This window comes from Esox lucius, chromosome 3 (genome assembly GCF_011004845.1).
Source record: "Esox lucius isolate fEsoLuc1 chromosome 3, fEsoLuc1.pri, whole genome shotgun sequence".
Taxonomy (NCBI): domain Eukaryota; kingdom Metazoa; phylum Chordata; class Actinopteri; order Esociformes; family Esocidae; genus Esox; species Esox lucius.
This window is the reverse complement of record NC_047571.1, coordinates 30327485-30355283: the sequence shown is the minus strand read 5'-3', so window position 1 is coordinate 30355283 and position 27799 is coordinate 30327485. Positions and strand designations below refer to the sequence as shown.

Sequence of the window (27799 nt, the reverse complement as noted above, 5' to 3'; positions counted from 1 at the left end):
AAGCCAAAGTTAAGCTAATTTCTGAATTTGTTTGTGTTCTGCCATCCAAGGACCAGAGACATGCCACTGCAATTTGTAAAACATTTAATCACCTCACTGCCCCCCCCCCCCCCCCCCCACCACCACTCCCCCCTGTGGGTAGCCGTACAACAGCTGAAAAAATTAAATAAATAAACTCACAATTCCAACCACCATTCATGTTTTAGACAACGACACCTCAGAGGCCAAAACAGTTCTGAGGACAATGAGAATGGGCCCCACTTCCACCCCATATCACCGGAATAAAACACGTTAGGTTGAACTCTTTCAGGTTACGTGTTGAGCATGAAATGACGGTGCAACTCCGAAGTGACAGGCCAGCAAGTGTGTCGCGACTCAATGGAAAAAACGAAGCACTCTGAAGTCCGCGAGAGCCTGTCCCCTCGTTGTTCCTCATTGACTCGTTTTCTTTTCGTTCCGCTGATTTGTCGTTCAAGTCCTGTTCTTCTCCGTCAATGCAGCTGCTACAGTAGCCCGTTTGTTCTTGAAACTCCAATGAGGTGTAATTTTAGCAACCTGTGTAGAAGGCACACAAGGCAGTGTAAGAGTTGTGAACCTAACTGTTGTTATCTTCACAATTGGAAAAAGCCAAATAGCATGTTATTATTGTGGCCCCCTACTTCATCATTCATCTTTGAAATCGAATTCATCATAAACCCTTATGGTAAACCCATTGAAAAAGACATGTCACATGAGTGATTACTCAGACATGTCACATGAGTGATCACTCAGACATGTCACATGAGTGATCATATAGACATGTCACATGAGTTATCCATCATCTCTCCCTCACCTGTACACTTGCACTCATGATAAACCCATTATTGCTGAACAAATGATGCCACCTGAGTGACCACTGACCTCTCTCAATTGTCAATGTCCGACACGTGGTTTTCCATCTGAAAAGAAGAAAACACAATATAGTTAACACAGATAGGCTTCCTCCCGGAGTTCAATAACACCAAACCGTGGCCTCAGAACTCCTGAAAATTGGGCTCCAGCACACAGGGGACACAGAGATGACGGTTAATCTGGGTTTTTGACCCCAGATCAGGTGTCAGACTTATGGTGATCGTCTGGCCTCACCACGTCGCCGTCGCCTTGACCATCAAAGTCCTCCTCACTGTCTTCGTCGGTCACCCCTCCCACCGCGCTGCTCCTGGACCCGTTGGCTCCGGAACGGTCCGCCGTGTCAGCGTGGAGACGTGTATACGGTGCCGCGTGTTTCCGCTGAGCTGGTTGGTGGATGAGAGAGACGGGACAGAGGAGAACCGTAGACACTTTATGACGTTTACACGTACACACACACTCACTCACACTTTTTTTCTGAATTTATATTGAGACGGGTATGTAGAGGGGGAGTCGGCCCAGCCGGGGCTTAAAACACCCCTTCGTCTCCAGGGGACATTTGGGGTCTGGGCTCGGGAGGGTAGATAGCCCCCTTCGTCTCCAGGGGACATTTGGGGTCTGGGCTCGGGAGGGTAGATAGCCCCCTTCGTCTCCAGGGGACATTTGGGGTCTGGGCTCGGGAGGGTAGATAGCCCCCTTCGTCTCCAGGGGACATTTGGGGTCTGGGCTCGGGAGGGTAGATAGCCCCCTTCGTCTCCAGGGGACATTTGAGGTCTGGGCTCGGGAGGGTAGATAGCCCCCTTCGTCTCCAGGGGACATTTGGGGTCTGGGCTCGGGAGGGTAGATAGCCCCCTTCGTCTCCAGGGGACATTTGGGGTCTGGGCTCGGGAGGGTAGATAGCCCCCTTCGTCTCCAGGGGACATTTGGGGTCTGGGCTCGGGAGGGTAGATAGCCCCCTTCGTCTCCAGGGGACATTTGGGGTCTGGGCTCGGGAGGGTAGATAGCCCCCTTCGTCTCCAGGGGACATTTGAGGTCTGGGCTCGGGAGGGTAGATAGCCCCCTTCGTCTCCAGGGGACATTTGGGGTCTGGGCTCGGGAGGGTAGATAGCCCCCTTGGTCTCCAGGGGACATTTGGGGTCTGGGCTCGGGAGGGTAGATAGCTCCCTTCGTCTCCTGGGGGCATGTGGTTCGGAGGGCAGAGAGCCACACCCAAATCTGGCACTGGCTTCTGTTTCTTACCGGCATGCTGTTGTCTCTCAATCCTCTCCAGACGCCCCAGGAGAGAGTCCACCTTGGTCTTGATCTGTGACAGCTCCCGCTTGATAGTTACCAAGTGGTCCATCTTTACTGGGAACACAATCCTCAGCGTCAAGGACATTTCCACACGATTCACATCTTCTCAGTGATGAACAATCACAATTTGGGATTTAGTTTTACACTTGGAATTGTCTGGAATTCAAACAGAATTGATGCCCAGCCTGCAAAGTATGTAAAAACGAAAAGCTCAGTTTATAAGAATTAGGAAATAATGAATGATGAGTAAGGAGAGAGAAGGACAGATGAGTAAGGAGAGAGAAGGACAGATGAGTAGGGAGAGAGAAGGACAGATGAGTAGGGAGAGAGAAGGACAGATGAGTAGGGAGCGAGAAGGACAGATGAGTAGGGAGAGAGAAGGACAGATGAGTAGGGAGAGAGAAGGACAGATGAGTAGGGAGAGAGAAGGACAGAAGAGTAGGGAGAGAGAAGGACAGATGAGTAGGGAGCGAGAAGGACAGATGAGTAGGGAGCGAGAAGGACAGATGAGTAGGGAGCGAGAAGGACAGATGAGTAGGGAGCGAGAAGGACAGATGAGTAGGGAGCGAGAAGGACAGATGAGTAGGGAGCGAGGACAGAGATGGAGTAGATGGGAGGACAGAAGGTGTAAGAGGATGACAAAGCAGGTACCCAAATTATTTCAACCGGGTTGCCAAATCTCAGTCCTCAAGGGCAAAAAACACATCTGTTTTAAGTTTCCACCTGATAGTTAATTACCATCCCCTGGTGTCCCATGTCTGACTGTGTCCCTGATTAGAATGACAGAACCAATGCGCCCCAGGACCACCAATGGGCAACCCTGGTTCAGCGCAGGAAACATACTCTTAGGGCCAGCAGTCGACGTCCCAGAGGTGAGCCGAACAGGTACGGAGGAAGAGGAGGAAGAGGAGTTGGAGGAGGTCCTGACAGGGAAGGACGATTTGGTCGGCCGCAGGGACGGGACCACAACTCGAGAGCGCTTGGCGCGTATTAGCGCCCGAGCGTGGGGCGTAACCATGCGCCCGTGGTACTCAAATAACCTGGGGAGGAAAGTGGGGCGCAGGGGTTTTAGGAAGTGGCTGGGTGAAGTAATAAAAGCAGAGAACACTGTTTCTGTGAAACACCAATAATAAAATATTACCTGCTGTAGAAATCCTCCCTGTAATAGTCATAGTCAAACTCGTAGCCACTGCGGGGAAAAAAAACAGAGAACTGCGTAATGTACGGTAAGCCAGTGACACACAGCCAATTCAATAAAATGGGTTTTTCTGTCCCGACTCCAACACTGGTGTGAATGGAAGTGGTCTTCCTGTAAGTGCCATAACTTGTCGGTCTGGGGCACAGGAATCGTTGAGATACGCTCCAGCAGCCAAATCCATTTATAGAACGGTATCGACTCTTAGATGGTTTACTGTGGTTTCCATTCCGACTGATTAAGATTTAGTGATGCTAACGATGACTTTAATCCACTGTACAGCCACTTTAGCAGCGCTTAGCGAAACATTCCAATTAATGTTGGTTTATAATTTTTTTGTAAGTCTGCACACATACACACATATACACTCACCTAAAGGATTATTAGGAACACCATACTAATACTGTGTTTGACCCCCTTTCGCCTTCAGAACTGCCTTAATTCTACGTGGCTGTTGATTGAACAAGGTCCTGAAAGCATTCTTTAGAAATGTTGGCCCATATTGATAGGACAGCATCTTGCAGTTGATGGAGATTTGTTGGGATGCACATCCAGGGCACGAAGCTCCCGTTCCACCACATCCCAAAGATGCTCTATTGGGTTGAGATCTGGTGACTGTGGGGGCCATTTCAGTACAGTGAACTCATTGTCATGTTCAAGAAACCAATTTGAAATTATTCGAGCTTTGTGACATGGTGCATTATCCTGCTGGAAGTAGCCATCAGAGGATGGGTACATGGTGGTCATAAAGGGATGGACATGGTCAGAAACAATGCTCAGGTAGGCCGTGGCATTTAAACGATGCCCAATTGGCACTAAGGGGCCTAAAGTGTGCCAAGAAAACATCCCCCACACCATTACACCACCACCACCAGCCTGCACAGTGGTAACAAGGCATGATGGATCCATGTTTTCATTCTGTTTACGCCAAATTCTGACTCTACCATCTGAATGTCTCAACAGAAATCGAGACTCATCAGACCAGGCAACATTCTTCCAGTCTTCAACTGTCCAATTTTGGTGAGCTCGTGCAAATTGTAGCCTCTTTTTCCTATTTGTAGTGGAGATGAGTGGTACCCGGTGGGGTCTTCTGCTGTTGTAGCCCATCCGCCTCAAGGTTGTGCGTGTTGTGGCTTCACAAATGCTTTGCTGCATACCTCGGTTGTAACAAGTGGTCATTTCAGTCAAAGTTGCTCTTCCTTTAGCTTGAATCAGTCGGCCCATTCTCCTCTGACCTCTAGCATCAACAAGGCATTTTCGCCCACAGGACTCCCGCATACTGGATGTTTTTCCCTTTTCACACCATTCTTTTTGCTTAAATCACCTTTCTTTCCCATTCTGACATTCAGTGTGGAGTTCAGGAGATTGTCTTGACCAGGAGCACACCCCTAAATGCATTGAAGCAACTGCCATGTGATTGGTTGATTAGATAATTGCATTAATGAGAAATTGAACAGGTGTTCCTAATAATCCTTTAGGTGAGTGTATATATATATATATATATATATATATATATATATATATATATATATATATATATATATAAATTACCCAGCAGCACACTTCAATAAAACAATGTCACAACCAACGTCACCTATCACCACTTTGTCTTATAACATTATCAGGGAGCGGCAGGGATCTCACCAACACCAGTTTACATTATCAACTAACAACTTAATTATGGAGAGGCAGGGCTATCACTATTGCTACTTTACATTATCATCTAACAACATAATTATGGAGCGGCAGGTGTCTCACTATCGCTACTTTACATTATCATCTAACAACATAATTATGGAGCAGCAGGGGTCTCACTATCGCTACTTCACATTATCATCTAACAACATTATCATGGAGCGATAGGGGTCTCACAATTGCTACTTTTCATTATCATCTAACAACATAATTATGGAGCGGCAGGGGTCTCACTATCGCTACTTTACATTATCATCTAACCACATAATTATGGAGCGGCAGGGGTCTCACTATCGCTACTTTACATTATCATCTTACAACATTATCATGGAGCTACAGCGGTCTCACTATCGCCACTTCACATTATCATCTAACAACATTATCATGGAGCGGCAGGGGTCTCACTATCGCTACTTTACATTATCATCTAACAACATTATCATAGAGTAGCAGGGGTGTCTGGGTTTCCCAGCACTTATTTTTACTTTACATTTTTCTTCTCTTCTCCCCCGCAACTCTCCTTATTACTTCAAAAGAGTAAGTACTGCACTACCTTCACTGTCAATACACATAGTCAAATAAGGTGAATAACTCACAAGGGGGCACTAGAGATAATCTGTTCAGTTTCCCCCCACATTTCTTTTTGTGCATGGACTTTATCCAGTCTAATTTAGCTTAGCCAAAAGCCCTTCGAGGTACACTCTGAAGGAGAGATAAAGCCTGCAGTCCATCACTGGCCATTACTAGACACAGTATTCAATTGTCATACTGTTCTGTTATTTGTATTGTATGTTGTAGTGTGGTGTTGACTGTGTTTTATGCTGTAATGTCGTGTTGATTGTATTGTATGATTTAATGATGTGTTGACGGTATTATATCCTGTAGTCTGTTTTGACTGTGTAGTGTGTTGTAATGTTGTGTTGATTGTATTGTATGATTTAATGATGTGTTGACGGTATTATATCCTGTAGTCTGTGTTGACTGTATAGTGTGTTGTAATGTAGTGTTGATATTGTATGTTGTTTCAAGGACAAAGACAGCCACTCTGGGGCCCTGCCCTGGGGACCCACCTGTACAGAGACGTGACTGTCGTTACAGCCACTCAGGGGCCCTGCCCTGGGGACTCACCTGTACAGAGACGTGACTGTCGTTACAGCCACTCTGGGGCCCTGCCCTGGGGACTCACCTGTACAGAGACGTGACTATCGTTACAGCCACTCTGAGGCCCTGCCCTGGGGACCCACCTGTACAAAGACGTCACTGGCCTCTTGGTGTCCATCACCTGTGGCCTGTAGGGTCTGGGCTCTCCCGCCATGTTTATGTCTGGAAAACACACGAGACCTTCAGTATGACTGTTCAAACGCTTCAAAATGACACAAACACAAACCCTCAGTATCGGTGTTCAAACACATCATACACACACAACGTAATCATTATACCTAAACTACTTAACCTAGGTCTAATGTCTAAACCATAATGCCTAGATTTAACCTAGCTATTGCCTAATTCTAACCTTAATAGGATATGTCACCCTAAACTTGACCCAATGCCAGAAAATCGGTTTTGTCCTCATGTGAATGTCCTGAAATGGTCCAGATTTCATGTATTAATTAACCACTGCAGACTTTAAGTCCTCAGAAGGGAAGTGAAACATGCCCACACACAGACACACACCCTTCAGTATCACTGTTCAAACACTTTACACATACATATTCACACACACACAACCAATCTTCAGTATCACTGTTCAAACACTTTACACATACATATTCACACACACACACAACCAATCTTCAGTTTCACTGTTCAAACACTTTGCACACACAGACAGAGAATGAAACGAGCCCATAGATACACGCTCAGCAACAAGGGGAGAATCTCAATTGCATACTCCTTGCCTCCTCTGACCTCCGACTTTTTTTCATCCACTGGGATGTGAGAGAGAAATTAATAGAAAGAATAGGACGACATCATTGAGAATTGCCCAGAGAAAATGTCAAAAAACATGCCGGGTCACATATATCTGCACACACAGTGACGTTAGGCCAGTAAACAACAGGTCACTGGTTCAAATCCCAAGGTCGACAAGGTAACAAAATCCTGTAGTTGTATCCTTGAGCAAGACAGTTTTGCTCCCAGGTTTCTGTAAATAAGAAAGAGCTCTTAGGACTGCATACTTCAGTAAGTGAACTTGGTGTTTTTATGGCGTACACCATTCCAGATCCAGACCCTACTACAGTGGTTGACACAGAGGCTTCCTCTCACAGGAGCACAGTCGTGACCAACTAATAATCCATTTTACAAAAGACACCTCCTCCTCTGGACTCCTGCTGCTCACGCTAATGACTGTGGAACGGAGCTCTGAGGAGCTAGTCATCGAGCCTGGAAAAACACACTGTGATTAATCTCAGTCATTATGATTATCACATACATGTGTGTGTGTGTAAGAGATTGTGAGTGTGTGTGTGTGTGTGTGTGTGCGTTGGCCAACGTTTGCATGCTTGAATGTGTTGCTAAGCAATGACCACTTAGAACTTCAGATGTATGACGGGTGGGTTTTCATGTGATCTATTTTGGCATAAAATCTTCTTTTTAAGAGGGATTAAAGATTCAAAATGCATCTGAAGTGGTAAGCCATCCCCATTTAGCTGAGGGTACATTATTAGCATTTCTGTACCAGCTTGTACCATTATGAATCACTTGATGCCCCCACATCCAAACACGTTTTGATGGGAGAACTGCTTGTATTTCAGACACCGCTGGCTGATTGGGAGAGCTTTCACATTCCCTTAACTCCTCAAGGCCTGCCTTCACAGACCCCATGCCATCTTTAATTATTATTTAAATTACCACTGGATGTATAATAAATCACTATGTGCATTTAGTTAAGTAAGATAATGTCAAAATATATTAGAAAATCATAGATTTCCCCTGAGACTCCTTTGTTTGTGGAACGGCTGCCTGTTCATGTGGGCTTAAGCAATTTGAAGGTATGTACATACACAGCCCCAATCATGCCACACTGTGACCTCATGATGTGACATCACACTGTGACCTCATGATGTGAGATCAAACTGTGACGTCATGAGGTGACATCACACCGTGACATCATGGTTTGGCCTGTTACGTTAAAATGTTCATCTCACCTGAGGAGGCAGCAATTCCAGGCAGAAAGGCAACTCCGTAATTTTCCCAAGGCCAAAGTGTTATTTCAACATCAATTCGGGAAAAATCGAAAACACACGTGTCTAACTGCACTGACCCTTTATGAAAACCTAAATACTGTGAACTTTGTAGTATTGCAGTAGACAGGAACATAGGCTATAAAATCTTAATTGTCGACAATAAAGTTCCAGATTGAAACCTGGTGTAAATGATTTGAATGATTAGTGCAAAATAAAAAGAGATAGATGTAAACTATTTTCCATCAAAATGAACAGAGGTGTAGAACAAATGATCTCATTAGTGCTATTTGCTCTTTGCTGCTTTTGGGTCCATTCTCATGACTCAACATCTTGGAATGTGGCAGAGGATCAGGAACAAGATCATTTTATTCTAAAAACTTTGTTTTTATATTGTGTTTCAAAGTTGCATTAACGTTGCATGCTGCTTTCTTGGTCAGGCCTCTCTTGTAAAACAGACACAAATCTCAATGTGACCTTTGGTTAAATAATGGAGACATTTGGGGCAAAACAGCCTGGGGACTGACAGCCCCTTTCATCTTCGTTTTTTATCTTCATACTTTCATGATGTAACTAACATTCAACATTCTGCAATACTCGGTCCCTTTGCAAATCCATTCCTTCTTTAACGTCTGACTGAGTCGTTGGTAATGCATTCAGTGCCGGCTCTAGCCTTTTCAGGGCCCTAAGCAACATTTTATCTTGAACTCATCTACTTTCGATTCATTACAGTATAGAGACCTCAGATAAAAATCTGGACCTGGAAAATTGTTAGGGTTCACCAATTCAACGCCCCACCCATCCATTCTGCCCCATTAATCAGGAACAGATTGAGACCTGGGAAAACAGCCGACTCCAGAACTCCAAGGTTAAGATTAAATGCTGTGTTCACGTGCAAGCTTAAACAAGGAAACTCAGGGGTTCTGGACTTGGTCATGTGATTTAATAGAACCAGTTAGAAAGTTGTCTAATTCTGAATATGATGTGAACACAGCAAAATCAATAACTACAGTAATGTAATGCATGGAATGTGAGAAGCACAAATCCACTTCAGTTGCATTTTGTTTGTAGAACTTTTATAATAACCACAAGGAAAATCCAAGATCAGTTTCAATAACAATGACTGCATCACTGACTAGTCCTATGGATAACCATACCCATCTGTGGCTCTGTAAACTTTGAGTTTTTCCAGCAAGAGGAATTAGAGCAGATAACCGTATTTCTTTCCCATTACGATCAAATACTCCACGGCTCAATTACACTTCTGTCCCAAATGATTCAGCTCAACGAAGAAAAAGAAAATCCAGTTATCAAACAAGGCATTAAATAACCCGTTGAGATTTGCAAAAATCCCTCAAGTCCATCCGTTAATTAATGGATTGACTGATGACACTCTTGCTACTCCTACTATTCACAATGTAACACTTTTAATACAGTAACGATAAAACACGCACAGCACTGCATCATGGGTAACTACTCACATCTTGGATTGTGGCGTCTGCCCTTATTATACATCGCCATGACGAACTGGAAGCCGTTTCACACGAGTAGAGAGGCTCTGTTCTAGTCTGAGTCCCAGAAATAGACTCTGCTGGTAGTACATGAGGCTCACAGAGCCACCCTGGACCGTACCATCTCAGCCCGTCAAGGGGGGTCTGACGCTTCAGCTATTCCAAATTGAATGACTTTGAATCCGACACGTCAGTATCAAAATGAATGGCGTGTTGTCTGCAGCTCGGCCATACAGTAATGCTGTCTCCATATTCAGTGCATGAAAAGAGCCGCACAGGAGATTGCGCACACACAAACACGCACACAAGCGCACACACAAACAAACACGCACAAAAGGTTTTACTACCAAAGTGAGGACTGTAAATGTATTGCTATTAAAAACAAAAATGCTCCCTTAAAGTAAAAATAACCCTAATCTTAACATAACCCAAAATCTAGAAAATGCCAAAAGGTCTCCACTTCCCCAAACTGTCCTCACCTAGCTAAAGTGAAACTGAAACCGGTCCTAATGTCCCCTCAATAGGACTTTGGGTATGCAACGTCCCCGGTCCCCACCCCCCGCGCGCGCGCACGCGCACACACACACACACGCGCACACACACGCACAGTGGGTGCATTGGTGGGAAGGTCATCAGTAGAAGGCCACACGTCCGTAGCTCCCGACTGCCTCTGTCCAGGAGACCACCACTCCCAGAATCAAAGAATGTTTAAACATCAAAACATTCTGCAGCTGAGATGTACAGTCATCTCTTTTCCAAATAAGTAATAGATATCCTTATTATCCTGAGAAAAACAAAGAGCCTAGCTGGAGACCAACTTTCAGGACAACATCAGACCCCTTCAAACCACCACCCTTTGAGACACAGACCCAGTGCATCAAAGGCCCTAGACAAAGATGTTCTTTCATAACTGTCAAATATAAACCAACTCTGTTATCCCCTCCCTCTCTCCCTCCCTCTCTCCCTCCCTCTCTCTCTCTCTCTCTCTCTCGGTCCCCCTCTCTTTCTGTCCTTCCTAGATGACATTTTCTTTGTCTGACCCTGAGCTACCCTTTCTTCCTCACCCCAAAAGAGTCCCATCATTGCTACATTTTCAGTGGCTTTACTCCAGTCATTTTGAATACTCAACAAGTAGCAGGACTGTGAGATGACTAATCATCGTTATAAAAATGCTCAACGGTCAAGGAGTAAATTATCTTTACACATTTGTGAGTTAACCCAAAAGAAGTACATAAATGTTCTGACATAGTTTTAAATAAGGCCATGTTCTGTCAGAACAAAACAATAATGAATGGCCCCCCGTCACTGTAAATGTAATCAGATGCATTTTAACACTAATATGGCCAAATGACGCTTCAACCGACATTCCCGCTCCAACACCCTTTCTTGTCCTCCTCCATTTCTTTCCCCATGACCAACGCCAAGCTGTTCTGCATTTTTCATCACTGGTTTTCCAACCAGGAAGTCAGTCGGATTAACGTGGCAAACGACCTAACTACATGACCGACATCCTCAGTTAGCTTTCGAAAGGCGGACATGTCGCTGGAGGGAGACGCTACGCTCCAGCACGAAATGACAAGAAAGACACAGATCCTCGCTCCCTCTAAACAGCAGGATTTTTAAGATAAGTGCACTAAATTTCAGTGTTATGACTGGATGCTTCTGATGTACACACGGCTCCTAGGGAGATTGCTAGCGCCTATAGCCACAAATTGATACTCAACAGCCACAAAGACAAAGCTAGGGTACTTTTTAAAATGTGACTTTTACTTCTTAATTCAAGGTTAAGTTTAGGTGTGAGGTTAAACATGTGATTAAGGAAAGGCGTTAGGTTAAACGTGTGGTTAAGGAAAGGCGTGAGGTTAAATGTGTGTTTAAGGTTAGGCGTGAGGTTAAATCTGTGGTTAAGATTAGGGTTACATTTAACATTATCATAATTTTATACATTGTGGCTATGGAAGCTAGTGATAACCATAATTATAGGCAAAGCCTAAGGCAAGACACACATATTTTGGATGCAGGCTATGTTTCAGCTGTTGTTTCTTCCACAAACCTGAATCACTGCTTGAGACAAAAGCTTGTCATACAGTTGAATTATACTCCTTCTGACTAAATTAAATATTTAAGTTATATTTAATTATTATCAATTATTATTTTTAACTGCCCCCTCAGTCACTTCGCCCAGGCTCGGGGCCTGAAAAATATACATATTATAATATATACTAGTAAACACTCGAACTACATGCAAGAATCAACGCACAATCCTGTAATGTAGTAACACCTGTAACCACAGAGAGGCGCTATAACACTATATTGAGAGAGTTCTGCCTAAACCACACAAAGAAACAGAAAAACAATATGTAAAGACACTTCCTCAAATAAAAGCTGTGCACCTATACATTAACCTCATAGTAATTTAATATACAAGCATTTAGAATATAGAGCCGAAAGCAGAAAAAAATGAAGTGTTAACGTTCTGCTTCGTTATTAATTCAGCAATGTATGTTTAATGAATGATATCTCATCAGTCTTAATGCCAAGGAACTTCAATCGGTGGTCCAAGGTAGTCATTTCAAAGGCATGTATAGGTCCTAGAAAAGACAACAGATGTTTTTTGTTTGCATTTATACAGTGAAGTATGGTATTATCTGTATATAATCAGACATTACAGTAGTGAGACAGCAGTTAGGTTCAAACTGTGTTAGTTTTCATTTATAATTTCTGGGTTTTACTGAGCCTGTCCGGATTGCAATGTGTACTGTACTCTGTATATATGTATATGTATATATTGGATAGTCAGGTGTATTTTCCCAAATTATTTGTACATAAACGAGGTCTAGTCTGTATTCTAGGGTTAGGGTTTCTTTTAAGAGTCTGCTATTGATGTCAAGATGAGCACCAAAAGGTGTCAGTCAATGTCAAACACCATTTTGAGACTGTGAAATTGGAGAAAATGTATTCAAAACGTAACCAAAACATCAAAAACAAGAAAGCAAGATCTTGAGCTCAGCAATGGCAAACGACTTGGTATTCAAAGGGAGACCACTACAGTGAATGAATGTGCACTATAATTTAAAGCACTAAAATTAAAGCACTAACATTTGAAGCATTGCTAGGAGTTCCACTTGAGGTATTTGATGTATGGTTCTGTTTTTGCTTGTTGTGTTGATATGTGTGATATTACATTTAAAAAGCAGCAAAACAATAATTTATTATGTATGCAGGGGACATTTGTTGTCATAATATGATTTTAATGACTAATATATTTTTTTTTAAATAAAACATTACATACTGTATATACACCGATCAGCCATAACATTATGACCACTGACAGGTGAAGTGAATAACACTGATACACCCATCAGCCATAACATTATGACCCCTGACAGGTGAAGTGAATAACACTGATACACCCATCAGCCAAAACATTATGACCACTGACAGGTGAAGTGAATAACACTGATACACCCATCAGCCATAACATTATGACCACTGACAGGTGAAGTGAATAACACTGATACACCCATCAGCCATAACATTATGACCACTGACAGGTGAAGAAAATAACACTGATAATCTCATTATCATGGCATCTGTCAGTGGGTGGGATAAATTAGGCAGCAAGTGAACATTGATGTGTTAGAAGCAGGAAAGATGGGCAAGCGTAAGGATCTGAGCAACTTTGACAAGGGCCAAGACGACTGGGTCAGAGCACCTCCAAAACTGCAACCCTTGTGGGGTGTTCCCGGTCTGCAGTGGACAGTACCTATCAAAAGTGATCCAAGGAAGGAAAAGTGGTGAACCGGCGACAGGGTCATGGGTGGCCAAGGCTCATTGATGCACAAGGGGAGCGAAGGCTGGCACGTGTGGTCCGATCCATCAGGCGAGCTACTGTAGCTCAAATTGCTGAAAAGGTTAATGCTGGTACTGATAGAAAGGTGTCAGAACACACAGTGCATCGCAGTTTGTTGCGTAAGGGGCTGCGCAGCCGCAGACCAGTCAGGGTGACCATGCTGACCCCTGTCCACTGGCAAAAGCGCCCACAATGGGGATCAGAACTGGACCACGGAGCAATGGAAGAAAGTGGCCTGGTCTGATGAATCAAGTTTCCTTTTACATTGCATGGTTGGCTGGGTGAGTGTGCTTTTGCTTTTCTGGAGAACACATGGCACCAGGATGCACAATGGGAAGAATGCAAGCCAGCGGAGGCAGTGTGATGCTTTGGGCAATGTTCTGCTGGGAAACCTTGTGTCCTGCCATTCATGTGGATGTTACTTTGACACGTACCACCTACCTGAGCATTGTTGCAGACCATGTGCACCCTTTCATGGCAATGGTATTCCCTGATGGCATTAGCCTCTTTCAGCAGGATAATGCACCCTGCCACAATGCAAAAATGGTTGAGGAATGGTTTGAGGAGCACAACAACAAGTTCAAGGTGTTGACTTGGCTTTCAAATTCCCCAGATCTCAATCCAATCGAGCATCTGTGGGATGTGCTGGACAAACAGGTCAGATCCATGGAGGCCCCACCTCACAACTTACAGGACTTAAAGGATCTGCTGCTAACATCTTGGTGCCAGATACCACAGCATACCTTCAGAGGTCTAGTGGAGTCCATGCCTCGATGGGTCAGATCTGTTTTGGCAGCAAAAGTGAGACTTACACAATATTAAGCAGGCGGTCATAATGTTGTGGCTGATATAAACAAATCAGAAATAAGAAAATTTAAAACATTTTGCCAAAATGGAATCAGCCCCACAACCAAATACCCATGAGTTTTTAGTAGACACGTTCATCTAGATCAATATATTCTCAGGTCCTGTTAGCTCCTGCAGTATAAATGAGTTTGCATTTTATTTGCATATGGCTCTTAAAGTCATTGTGTTGGAAATGGAGCCCTGGCCGATGAAATTAACTGAATACCTGAGCTCAGACGCTCCTATTAAATTCAGTCAAGCATTCAAGCCTCTCCTCACCTGCTGGCCAAGCCCACAGCAATATCACACACGTGCACAACACACACACACACACACACACACACACACACACACACACAAACACAAAATCACACCCAAACACAGAGTAAAAGAGGAGTAAAACACATTACTTTGTTGTGTGCTCTCTGCCAACCATCCCTCTCTTTCTCTTTCCTTCCCCCTCTCTCCTCTGCTCTGTCTCCCCCTCTCTCCTCTGCTCTGTCTCCCCCCCTCTCCTCTGCTCTGTCTCCCCCTCTCTCCTCTGCTCTGTCTCCCCCCCTCTCCTCTGCTCTGTCTCCCCCTCTCTCCTCTGCTCTGTCTCCCCCTCTCTCCTCTGCTCTGTCTCCCCCTCTCTCCTCTGCTCTGTCTCCCCCCCTCTCCTCTGCTCTGTCTCCCCTTCTCTCAGACTCGGCCCCCACTCTCTCTTAATAAATCTTCATCCTATTACTTATTGATTCTCTTCCTGCTTCCTCCATGAAAAATGGAAAATAAAAAACCCTGTCTAGTCCTTGTTGCCTATTAAATATGAACTAGCGTCCACAGGGTCACAGCTGAGATTTATTTTCTTGGTTAATCTTTTCTACCTTTCTTCGTTCATCTTTTCTACTTTTCTTGGTTAATCTTTTCTACTTTCCTTCTTCCTTCTACTTTTTCTACATTCATCTGACTCATCTACAGTGCTCTTGGCAAGTATTGAGACCCCTTCACTTCTTCCACATTTGGTTGTCTCATTGACTTAAGTTATAACTGTTAAAATATTTTTTTTGCCATCAATCCAGACGCAATACCTCATTATGACAAAACGAAAACAGGTTTAGAAATTTGTGGTAATTTATTTAAAATAAAAGACTGGAATATTGTGTGTACATTAGTATTCATATCCTTTATTCCGTACTTTTGGAGGTCATCATAGCTTTCAGGCAAGCGTTGCACACCTGGATCTTTTCAGTTTAGCCCATTTCTTCCTTGCAGTTCCTCTCAAGCTCCGTCAGAGTGGATGGGTAGAGTAGATGAACTGTGTCTTCCCACAGACGTCAAATGGATTTGGCCACTCAAAGATATACCCAAACTTGGGGCATTTAGTGTAGATTAATGGCAAAAAAATTTTTTTTATTATAAACTGAGTGTATCACACAAAACAATTTGGAAAATTGAAGGGGTCTGAATACTTTGCCAAAGGCACTGCATCTCATGTTAAAGGTCAGTGAGATTCCAAGGTTAAAGGTCAGTGAGCGCCCTTCTGTATTCAAACATCTCAAAGGCACAATCAGTGGAAAAGTTCAATGTTTTTTTATGTGGTCTAAATTTTACTGAAGCACCAACAATTCTTGGGAAAAAAAATTCTGTCACAGTTTGCCAACTCATTATTTACCACTGAATGCAATGCATCACGAAAATCTGCTTAAGTGTATAAAACACTCCAATCAATTCACATTACATGTGAATTCTGCATAATGTCTTTAGGTTCCATTTATATTTAAAATGTGCCGTAAATTCCTTTTTGTTAAATGACGCCGTTTGCAAACAAAAAAAATACACAAATATAGATATTTGGGACAATGTTTAGATAAATGTTGAGCACACACAGATACAATACTGTATATACACATCTCAATGTGGAACATGACACATAACGATATTATGATACAACTGTTTTAAAAGCCTTTTTTATCAATATACTCGCACACACTTTCAAAACATCAATGGCAAGTGACTTGTCAGCAAAACATGATATCCAATATTCTCTATAACAAAACAACGTGTTCAATCATTTCATAAACAGTTGAAAATCAGCTACAGGCACAGTAAGAACAAGGCCACATGTCAAACTGGGTGAACCTCCCCTTTAAACAGATTCCAACTAATGTTTTCATTAATATGCTGTGCTAAACCCAACATGGCTGAACTCAGCACCCAACAGAGTAAACCTGCAGACACAGGTGAGGTCACCACCCAAATGAGTAAACCTACAGACACGGATGAGTTCACCACCCAAGAGTAAACCTACAGACACGGATGAGTTCACCACCCAAATGAGTAAACCTACAGACACGGATGAGTTCACCACCCAACAGAGTAAACCTACAGACACGGATGAGTTCACCACCCAACAGAGTAAACCTACTGACACGGATGAGTTCACCACCCAACAGAGTAAACCTACAGACACGGATGAGTTCACCACCCAACAGAGTAAATCTACAGACACGGAAGAGGTCACCATTCGACAGAGTAAACCTACAGACACGGATGAATTCACCACCCAACAGAGTAAACCTACAGACACTGATGAGTTCACCAAATCTCATAAACGTATATTTGATTCACAATAGAAGATAGATAACATATCGAATGTTGAAAGTGAGACATTTCGTAATGTCATGCCAAATATTGGCTCATTTTGGATTTCTTGAGAGCTACACATTCCAAAAAAGTTGGGACAGGTAGCAATAAGAGGCCGGAAAAGTTAAATGCACAGATAAGGAACAGCTGGAGGACCAATTTGCAACTTATTATGTCAATTGGCAACATGATTGGGTATAAAAAGAGCCTCTCAGAGGTCAAGATGGGCAGAGGATCACCAATTCCCCCAATGCTGCGGCCAAAAATAGTGGAGCAATATCAGAAAGGAGTTTCTCAGAGAAAAATTGCAAAATGTTTGAAGTTATCATCATCTACAGTGCATAATATCATGCAAAGATTCAGAGAAACTGGAACAATCTCTGTGCGTAAGGGTCAAGGCCGGAAAACCATACTGGATGCCGTGATCTTTGGGCCCTCACACGGCACTGCATCTCATACAGGAATGATACTATAATGGAAATCACAACATGGGCTCAGGAATACTTCCAGAAAACCGTGCCATTCGCCGTTGCTGGCTAAAACTCTATAGGTCAAAAAAGAAGCCGTATCTAAACAGGATCCAGAAGCGCAGGCGAAGTGGAAAAGTGTTCTGTGGTCAGACTAATCAAAATTTGAAGTTCATTTTGGAAAACGGGGACGCCATGTCATCCGGACTAAAGAGGACAAGACAACCCAAGTTGTTATCAGCGCTCAGTTCAGAAGCCTGCATCTCTGATGGTATGGGGTTGCATGAGTGCGTGTGGCATGGGCAGCCTACACATCTGGAAAGGCACCATCAATGCTGACAGTTATATCCAAGTTCTAGAACAACATATGCTCCCATCCAGACGTTGTCTCTTTCAGGGAAGACCTTGCATTTTCCAACATGACAATGCCAGACCACATACTGCATCAATTACAATGTCATGGCTGCATAGAAGAAGGATCCGGGTACTGAAATGGCCAGCCTGCAGTCCAGATCTTTCGCCCATAGAAAACATTTGGTGCATCATAAAGAGGAAGGTGCGACAAAGAAGACCTAAGACAGTTGAGCAACTAGAAGCCTGTATTAGACAAGAATGGGACAACATTCCTATTCATAAACTTGAGCAACTTGTCTCCTGAGTCCCCAGACATTTGCAGTCTGTTATAAAAAGAAGAGGGGATGCCACACAGTGGTTAACATGGCCTTGTCCCAACTTTTTTGAGATGTGTTGATGCCATGAAATTTAAAATCAACTTATTTTTCCCTTAAAGTGATGCATTTTCTCAGTTTAAACATTTGATATATCATCTATGTTGTATTCTGAATAAAATATTGAAATTTGAAACTTCCACATCATTGCATTCTGTTTTTATTCACAATCCCAACATTTCTGGAATCGGGTTTGTATTAATCCTACCATTAAGTAGATGGAGAATGATCACAACCACATTTAAGTTGTGTATTTTGAATGTATCCTGTGCCAAGTAGTGCTTGTAGATGGAAAGAGACTGAGGTTTTGAAACATTTTAAGGGCATGTTTCTCCAGGCCCTACACCTGATTTCCAGTATTACTGCATTTACAATAAGCCATGGTGGCACAAGGACACATACAGAATTCAGTACATGTGTTTTCAGATCCATTCCAGGGCTTTAATGTGAGCTGTACTGTCTGGTTCTACTGTCTGTAATATCATTTGTCTGGAAATCAACAAAGTCACATGTTAATGGTACCAGAATAATGTCCATTCCCTGTCTGTAATGGACTCCCACATACACACACACACACACACACAAACCCCAAAGTTACCCAGCGGCTGTCCGGCGATGACCCTGGCATTCTCGCCCACCACAGCCAATCGTGCGTTCCTCTCGCTGGCGTACTGGACGAAGGCAAAGCCCTTGTGAATGGAGCAGCCCACGATCCTGCCATACTTGGCGAAGAGGGTCTCGATGTCGGCCTTGCTGACCGCCGTCGTGTTGAGGTTGCCGATGAAGACTCTGGAGTTGAGGGAGCGCGGGTCGTTCTTGTTCGTCACGTTGCTGGTCGGAGTCTTAACGGCCATCATACTGTACCTGGACCAACTGACTCCTGCCAGAGGAGAGAGGAGCAGGGAGGTCAGGGGGCTTGTAGGATGGAGGGGGTGGGGTGAGTGGAAGAGGAGAGAGGAGCAGGGAGGTCAGGGGGCTTGTAGGATGGAGGGGGTGGGGTGAGTGGAAGATGGGGTGGTGGGTGTGTGTATAGGATGTGGGTGGGGTTTGTCTGATGGGGGGTGGGTGTGTGTGTGTGTGTAGGATGGGGGTGCGGTTTGTCTGATGGGGTGTATGTGTGTATGATGGGGGTGGGGTTTGTAGGATGGGGTGTGTGTGTAGGATGGGGGGTGTAGGATTGAGGTGGTGTTTGTAGGATGGGGGTGTAGAATGGAGGTGGGGTTTGTAGGATGGGGTTTGTAGGATGGGGGGTGTAGGATGGGGGGTGTAGGATGGAGGTGGGGTTTGTAGGATGGGGGTGTCAGATGGGGGGCGGGGTGTGTGGGATGAGGGGTTATGTAAATGAGTGGTTGTGTAGGACGGGGTGTGTAAGACAGGGGATGGGGTGAGTGTAGGACAGGGTGTGTCAGACAGGGGATGGGGTGAGTGTAGGACAGGGTGTGTAAGACAGGGGATGGGGTGAGTGTAGGACAGGGTGTGTCAGACAGGGGATGGGGTGAGTGTAGGACAGGGTGTGTAAGACAGGGGATGGGGTGAGTGTAGGACAGGGTGTGTCAGACAGGGGATGGGGTGAGTGTAGGACAGGGTGTGTAAGACAGGGGATGGGGTGAGTGTAGGACAGGGTGTGTAAGACAGGGGATGGGGTGAGTGTAGGACAGGGGGTGTCAGACAGTCTTTCCAGTCATCCTACACACATCCTGCTGAAATTAGAAAATAGACGTTAGCGCCAATTCCAGTTAAGAATGCAGATACGTTACAGTTCTTCAAGTTGAACGCTTGTTTGCCACGACGTACAAATACCAAGCTCTCACAAAACTATTAGTCGAGGTGTGCGTGATTTAACACTCAGCCTGCACCTTGGGGACCAATCAGCTGGACTGCGCCGGCCAAATCATGTGAGGCTCGAGAACAGCATGTGTACCAGGCCCTGATTGGAACACATTCGCCCAGCGGACTCAGCAAAATGAACAACCTCTCCCAGCAGCACCAGACGGGCATTGTGGACAGTAAAAGGCTACGTCTCGCTCTTCCTGAGTGATGGGCACGCCAGAAAAATGATTGAGAGACAGCTGTGTATCTGGGACTGCATAACCCAGCTCTGTCCCTCTCTCGCTCACACACAGATCAGTCTGCATGACAGCCTATCCACAATGAGTCTCTATCTCCCCACACCATTCCCTCCACTTTCAATCCATCGCCGCTCTGCCGCCATACGCAGCAATTTCATTTCCACACAAAGAACAGAATGGAGAGGCGGCTCTGAAGAGACCCGGGCCCAGTCTAATGACCGTAATCTGGCTATTATGTAAGGAAAGGTCGGGGACCCCCACACAACTTTTTAGATGATGATGAGTAGGTGTGAATTGTAGAGTGCATTAGATGAGCTCCAATCACTAAACGAGGCCTCCTCCCTCAGCGACCGAGTATAGCCTGTGGTCTCTGGTGACGGGTCCATTTGCCGGATAATCAACCACCCAGAGCGGCTGTCGTACAGATGCTGTACTTTAATTTGAGACATTATCACAAAGCAGGAAAGAATTTAAAAACGAGTGGAAACTGGACCCAGGGCATTATGTGGGAGTAGTAGGCAACATTAATGTGAGGTTTTTATGTGGTGGTTGACAGATTTGACTTTAGGGCAAATCAAGTCTAACATTTTTAAGTGGAAATTATAAACTCCAGTGGCCTTAGTTCCTGCCCCGTGGGTTTCAATGCGGTCCACTAATCTTTCATTAAAAACTTGATTCTTTATCTTCCCACACACTGTCTCTATCCAGTGAAGCAAAAACTTTGAATACACTACTCGTTTCACATTTCCTGCCACGTTGGAAATCGCCTGTATACCAACAGGGTGATTAAATTAAGATATGGCATCTGTAATTGGGTCTAATGTAGGTGGATCAGGGATGTACTGCTTTTCAAACTGTCACCGCATGAAAGGTGAGCGATTTTCCGCCCAGCTGCTCTTCATTAGTCATTAGCGGTCATTAGAGGTCGTTAGTTGATCGTGGTAGTAGCGATGGTCAGGTGGTTAGAGTTTCACCGCCTACCCAAAAATATGACCGCAACATTCAACAATTTCAGAGGTTTTAGTTCTTCATAAAAGTCAGTAAATTGAAATTACTGTATTGGGCCCTATCACAAGATTTCACATGAGATTATTCGTTTAACCTTATGAAACATGTATGGGATAGGCCTATATTATACCTTCATGAAAGATGCGACCAACACTGTTTTGTTTGGTACAGATAACATCGTCGCAATTGGCTATTTCGTAAAATAAATAATCATAAAATGCTTCATACAAGTGAGAGTTAGGTTGACGTTTCAACATCCTAACTGCGGTTAGGAATGAACAGTGCTTTAATTAGGCGCCTATCTGTAAAGAAAAACAGCGGGTGTTTGTGGCTGAAAAAGAGACACGAGTGCATTTCGGCATGAAAATACGTAGGTAGAAGATCTAACTTCACACATCGTTTTCCGCTTAAAACTGCAACTCAGCCGAACTCGGAAAAAGTTGCTCAGCATTAACTCCCAATTACTCACCATAACGGAACAGATCCGAGCGAAAGGGGGATAACGCTGATGTTCAGACTCATTGGGGAGAACAAGTATAATTGAAAAGAAAAACTTCAAAGGGATTATTTACAATATTCATGAGTCTTCAAGACCCTTGGAGGCTAAAGCAATTAGATCATAAGAGGCATGACTGAGTGTCTCGCTCACGCACGTGTGGGGGGGGAAATCCCCACAGCATCTCTCACAGCAGCCCACCAGTCCATAGGACTCTGACGACCGGGAGACGCCATAGGTGCTCGTTTGTTTGGGTAATTAATAAATCTTGAATTATCATCACAGGGCTGTCAACTCATTCGTTGCCACTAATAGAATATCACAAGTTAAACTACACGGGTCGTCCCGCCGGAAAATCCAATGTTTAAGTGACCATAACATTTAAATATAAAACATGGCCGTGATATTACAGTACATGCTGTGATAGACCATTATATGTTTTCATTTCTTTTAATTGTATTTATGTAAAGCACTTTGAGCTGTATTCCCTGTATGAAAGGTGCTATATAAATAAAGTTGTATTTTTATTATTAGCATAGGAGTGCTAGTGAGCTATGGATCCTTCATATCTCATGGTTATCACATGGGATTCAAGTTTGTACCTTTAGGACCATGCAAGTAGAATAACCTGAAGGAAGAGTGCTACTGTAGTTGTTCCCAAATAGTTTCAGTAATTGTGCTAACGCTACTTAGCAATCGCACAAACTTTACATAGCAAATTGTACACAAAGAGATAAACATTGTATCCACAAGTTCATTTGACTCATCAGGAAGTAGATAAAAACTCCTTCTTGTCCAAATCCTGAACCATCCCAAGTTTCATCTCCAGACATCCTATGAGACAGAGTCTGTTTTCTGTGTTGACCTGAGATCTGGTCATCCTTTTCATATATTATGATTTAAAAGGCAAAACTGATTCTAGATCAGTACTCCCAGACTCTTTATGAATACAGCCCTGGGAGTGTTTCGCCATATCTGGGCATAGGAATTATTGAGTTATGTCTGAGAGGTCCTGGAGTGTTTGGAGTCCATACGTGATGGATGCTTTTGGCAGAACTCAGAACGTGTGTTTGTAGTGTAACGGAGTTGGTTCCATTAACCTGGCTCACAGGATGCGGCACTGACTACATGAGAGGAATATAACGTATTAGAACCAATCAGAACCTGAAACTGCATATCAGAACAGATCAGATTAGAACACAGTGAAATAACGTTCTTTACTCAGAGGGCACTTCAAAACTTATTCAATGTGATTACAGTTGAAAACCTGCCCGAATGCTTTGTGGGGCGATATCATGGGAAATAACAGTGGATAATGATTTTTTTTCATCCCAGTTGAATGTTTTATGAGTATTCTGTAATGCAGCTAAATATCATTACTCTTTTTCCCCTGAGTCCTGGTAAACAAGGTCCTTTTCAGATCTTACTTCCTCCTCTCCTGTTTGTTCCTTACTGTAGCCATGAATTAATAAATGACTCAGCCAATATACCAATGCGGCACGAGTTACTAAATCATTCAAAGCCTCAATTAGGTAATTTTTTTTAACTCATTGTTACTAGAAGGATTTAGCGATTTTGTGCTTCAATGTATCAATATGCACCTACTTAAATAGAACTCATTAATCGAATTAAATGCTATTCATTGATTAATGTTGAGAAAAAAATCAGGCCTTCTATGCTTTTTTTAACAGGAAAGCGGTGAAAGCTAGGGAGCTCTTATGGAAAGAGCAGCTGGTCGGATTCACACTCACACTGCAGCATCGCTGTTCCCCAGAGCAAGCAGCTAAGGCCACGTTTATCGATTAGTGAATAGTAGTTTTATCTGTCTGGTTGAACTTCTCCCACTGGACATATGGATCGCCAAGGAGCAGTGTCCTTAACTGCTGTCCACTCATGTACCTTCAAGGTCCTTTGTTTTGTAGCCAAGCACAGCGCATCTGATTCAACCGCTGATGCAGCCAAACATTATGTATATACAGTAATAGACACCCTTTAACTTTTTAAGGGACTTCCATTTTTTTCTGAAAATAATTGAAATATTAGCTGAGATTATGGCATTCACAACATGGCAAAAGCAGTTTTTGTAAAGTTACGTTTACAATTTTTATTCAGAAAATAAGAAATGTAGACGCATAGATTCTCCAAAGCTGTTGCTTGGTTACACAGCCTTCGGCGAAAATAAATGCAGCGCATATGCTTTCTGTAACCATCAAAGAGCTGCACATTTCTACAGAGCAGCCAATTTGCCCCACTATTCAGCAGCAAACTGCTCTAATTCTTCAAGGTTGGTGGGTTGCCCTCCACAATAAGCTGTTTTCAGATCTCACTGTATTTTGAAGGTTGTTATTCAGATTTGGACACTTCCTTGGCCACTCTAGAATAGTATAGTGTCTCTGTAATCTTCTGGGTTGATATTTGATTTGTATTTGGGGCCATTGTCTGGCTGCAATACCTACAATATTTAGTGGATACCTAGTGTTTGGACTCTAGGTTTAACTTTGGTATCAAACAAAAAACACTGGAGATCAGACAGATTTTTATGTTCAAGGCCCCAATTATCAGAACCAGCCAAGCAACATTATGAAATCTTTATCTGTATCACCGGAGATCCTTTAGTTTAATTTATCCACCAAACGTTCCTATTGAGTATTTGGTCTTGTTAAGGTGGGTTTCTGAGAAGTTCAGTCAGGCGTTCTTGTGTCTTCTTAAATAGTGAAATTTTCCCATGTTTACGAACAGCAGTGAGGGCCAATGGCCTGCTAGGCAATGGAAGACCGCTACAGTGTCTGACTGAATTATGTTTAGCATAAAAACAAAAGTCAATCAAAACTCCAACCAATCAGAAACACACTCCAGAAGGAAGGCGTGGCTGTGTCAGACAATACCACCCACAGGGTGTCTTCAACAGCCAAACTACACAAGATACATTGGAAGGTGCAAACCACTAGCTAGCTTAAAAACAGGGCGGCCAGGTTAGTTCTGGAAAACAGGTATTGTTGATATATGAGACAAACAAACATTGGCCAGAATACAACCAAGAGGAAAGGGTGAAGATTTCCAGCATATCTGTGAAATGTGTACAGGGTTGTTATGGCTTGGGCATGTACATTATGGCTGGCACCGGCTCACTTGTCGTCATTGATGATGTGACTACTGATAGCAGCAGCAGAATTTTTTTTGTACAGAAACATCTTGTCTGCTAAGGAATGAGAAAATGCCCCTGAACTGATTGGACAATGCTTCATCATATAGCAAGGGGAGAATTACTCTTTGTATACCCACAAGGAAAGACATTCATAACATGTGGGAGAGAGAGAGTGCACGTTTGAGGGAGTGGAGGAAAAAAGAGAGAAAAAGAGAGCAAAAGGGCTTTGAAATGCCAATCATCTTCAAGGGGCTTAGAACTGGGCTTATGACCAGAATATCTAAGTTTTGACACAGCAGAACATACTGGAACTCAACCTACTGCTACTGGCTCATGCAGAGCAGGATTCCTGGGAGGACCAGTTGTGCTTGAAGGCATGTAAACAGAGACACACACACACACAGACAGACACAGACAGTCTCATATCTCCTGGCACCAACATATTTCTCGATTTCTTTAATTCCCCTCTCTTGTGTTGACGCCAAATATAGCTTCCATACATTCGTTCTAAAGTGGGTCATCAGAGCTGTAAGCAATTAGGAGATGGCACAATACAGCAGACTCTGTAGAGTGAGGGACACTGCGCTAAGGACGTTGGATCGGTGGCCAGGATGCCTAAGCTTTAGCTCGGAGGGCTATGGCACTGTTTCCGAAGACAGCGCTGTCCAACATCCTCGGTTCAGAAGCCAGATGCCGAAATTAGGTAATATCGGTGAGGGAACACGCTGTCTTCACCCGACTACTGGCACAAGCTTCATTCACAACCTTTTCCCTACAGTAGCGCCCTGGCAGTCCATTGGCACGGCGTGCGTGTCTTCCCCTACCTGGCCCGTCTGAGTGACCGGTTGTTTTTTCTCTCTCCAGAATGCCTCTCATCTGTTCACTATCAGCCTGGGACTAAGTGAGGCTTAAGTGAGCCAGTGAAAATAAGGCTCAGTCGAGCATGAAAAGGGAGGAGAGAAACCAACGCAGCATCGTGGTAGGACGCTGGTTTCAGCGCCAGTGGCCTGTACTGTCAACATGGAGGAAGCCGGAGCGATCAGAGCAAGGTCACAGCCTGTTCCTGAACCAAATGACTATGAGCTACACCCTGAATAATGTGAATTAATTCACTCATACAAATGCAGAGATAAATGGAGGCAGATTTTGGCTGCGAGGAGAGTGTCAACTGTCCAATACTTTTATCATGAAGGGGGCAGGAGTGATCGGAATGACTTGACTAATGCAGTAACATTTACTGGCCAGCTGTCTCTGAACCGTACCGGTTATCAAAACTGGGCTGGTTTTGAAATGCTACTGTCAGTTAATGGGATCCGGTGGCACGCAGACTGACAGGTAAATAGTGCGCCGTAGATAACTGATGGCATGTCAGGATCACATCATTAATTCAGTGTATCATCTGGGGACCTGCATGGACCTTTGGCAGTCATTTGCATATTTAATTAAGGCAGTAAGGTCTAACACACCCACACACATTTTACACACACACACACACACACACACACACACTGGACTGAGCCTGAGCTTTATTTCCCCAATAGATCAAGAGAAATGGATTCCAAAAATTAATGCAGTAATTTCATCAGGAATGACAACACCACCAGGGTGAGATACCTCTGCCTACTTAGTAGAATTGTCAAATGTTTACAAATATTACTGGATTGATTCCAAATCTGTCCAGCATCCTGCTATAGAGTCTGTCCTAAAGAAGTGGAAAAAGTCACAGGACTTGTCAACAAACAACGTGAAGAAAATGAAAAAAGAACTGCAAGCAGTTCAATCCAGCAAGTTGGATTCTCACCTATTGAAAAGCAAAATCCCATCTCAAAGACATGAAGACAACAGCAAGGCGAGCTTAAAAAACAAAACCACACCAAAATAGGACTTGGGGAGGGGGATTAAAAAAAGAAACAAAGAAAAAAAAAGAAAAACGAAAGAGAGAGAAAGAAAGAACTGGAGAGGCGAGCGTATAACTGTTTCAGGGAATAAAAAATATGAAGAGATCCGCAAGCAGTTATATTCCATTGGCAGTCGCCTGAGCCCAAATAGTGTGCATCCAAGATTCCATCATTGCATGCAGAAAATGAGAAAACGCGTAACATTTCCCATGTGCGAACACCAAGACAAGAAGCAAAAATTAAGAGAAAAAATATGCTTAGGAAAATGCCATGAAGAGGTACTCACCCAACGGGAGTAAAATGTTTCAGTTAAGAAATTAATTTGGCGTACGGGAGGATGACGCTTTAAAGGCTTGTGTACACGGTAGAGCTCTGCATCCTTCGCGCGCGCTCTCTCGCTCACCGCCGCCAGCTAGGTCATGTGATGAGGTTCGTCCAAGTTTTATTCCACAAAGGTCTCTAATACAATGTAATACACTATTTTGTCTGTTTAGACTGCCGATACACACGTGCCTGTTGTCCTCACATTTATTTTAATTTCAGCCGAATCTGGAACGGAACTATACACTGTATGCTTTTACTTAAAACCTTAAATCGTTTTTGGTTTTTGTACATTTGTTAATAGTGTATTAAGAATATTAGTAATTGTGAAACAAACAACCTACCTGTGTACGTTTCATGCCTGATGGCGCGCGCTATTGAACATGATCAACACATGCGCAGAGGCGGATTCAGCTAAGGACAGCGGCCAACACAACCATTACTGAGGAAGTTCGATACAAAATGTGTTGTACGGTTTCATCGCCTGCTGACTCCTCTGTCTGGTGCCATTCAGTTAGGCTGCTGGACAGATGACTAAACAAAAGCTGACAGACAGAAGCTTTGTACCACGCCCGTACTTTG

The 27799-nt window shown here is 43.7% G+C and overlaps 1 protein-coding gene across 5 annotated transcripts; it reads right to left on the bottom strand.

Annotated features, from left to right (window-relative positions):
• Positions 1-134: 134 nt before the first annotated feature.
• LOC105007549 (RNA-binding Raly-like protein) lies at positions 135-27799 on the bottom strand. Of its 5 annotated transcripts, XM_029115738.2 has the most exons (10): positions 27183-27318; positions 26800-26852; positions 18879-19160; positions 6316-6394; positions 3323-3370; positions 3025-3221; positions 2128-2235; positions 1126-1274; positions 901-938; positions 135-555 (listed from the first exon to the last, which is right to left on the bottom strand). In XM_029115738.2, the coding sequence occupies exons 2-9, from the start codon at positions 26819-26821 to the stop codon at positions 906-908; spliced, it is 918 nt and encodes a 305-aa protein (XP_028971571.2). In that variant the 5' UTR covers positions 26822-26852; positions 27183-27318; the 3' UTR covers positions 135-555; positions 901-905. The 5 variants fall into 5 exon arrangements, with proteins under 5 accessions (XP_028971571.2, XP_028971575.2, XP_028971569.2 ...); XM_029115742.2 differs by lacking the exons at positions 26800-26852; positions 27183-27318 and adding an exon at positions 27562-27799; XM_029115736.2 differs by having other exon boundaries at positions 26800-27318.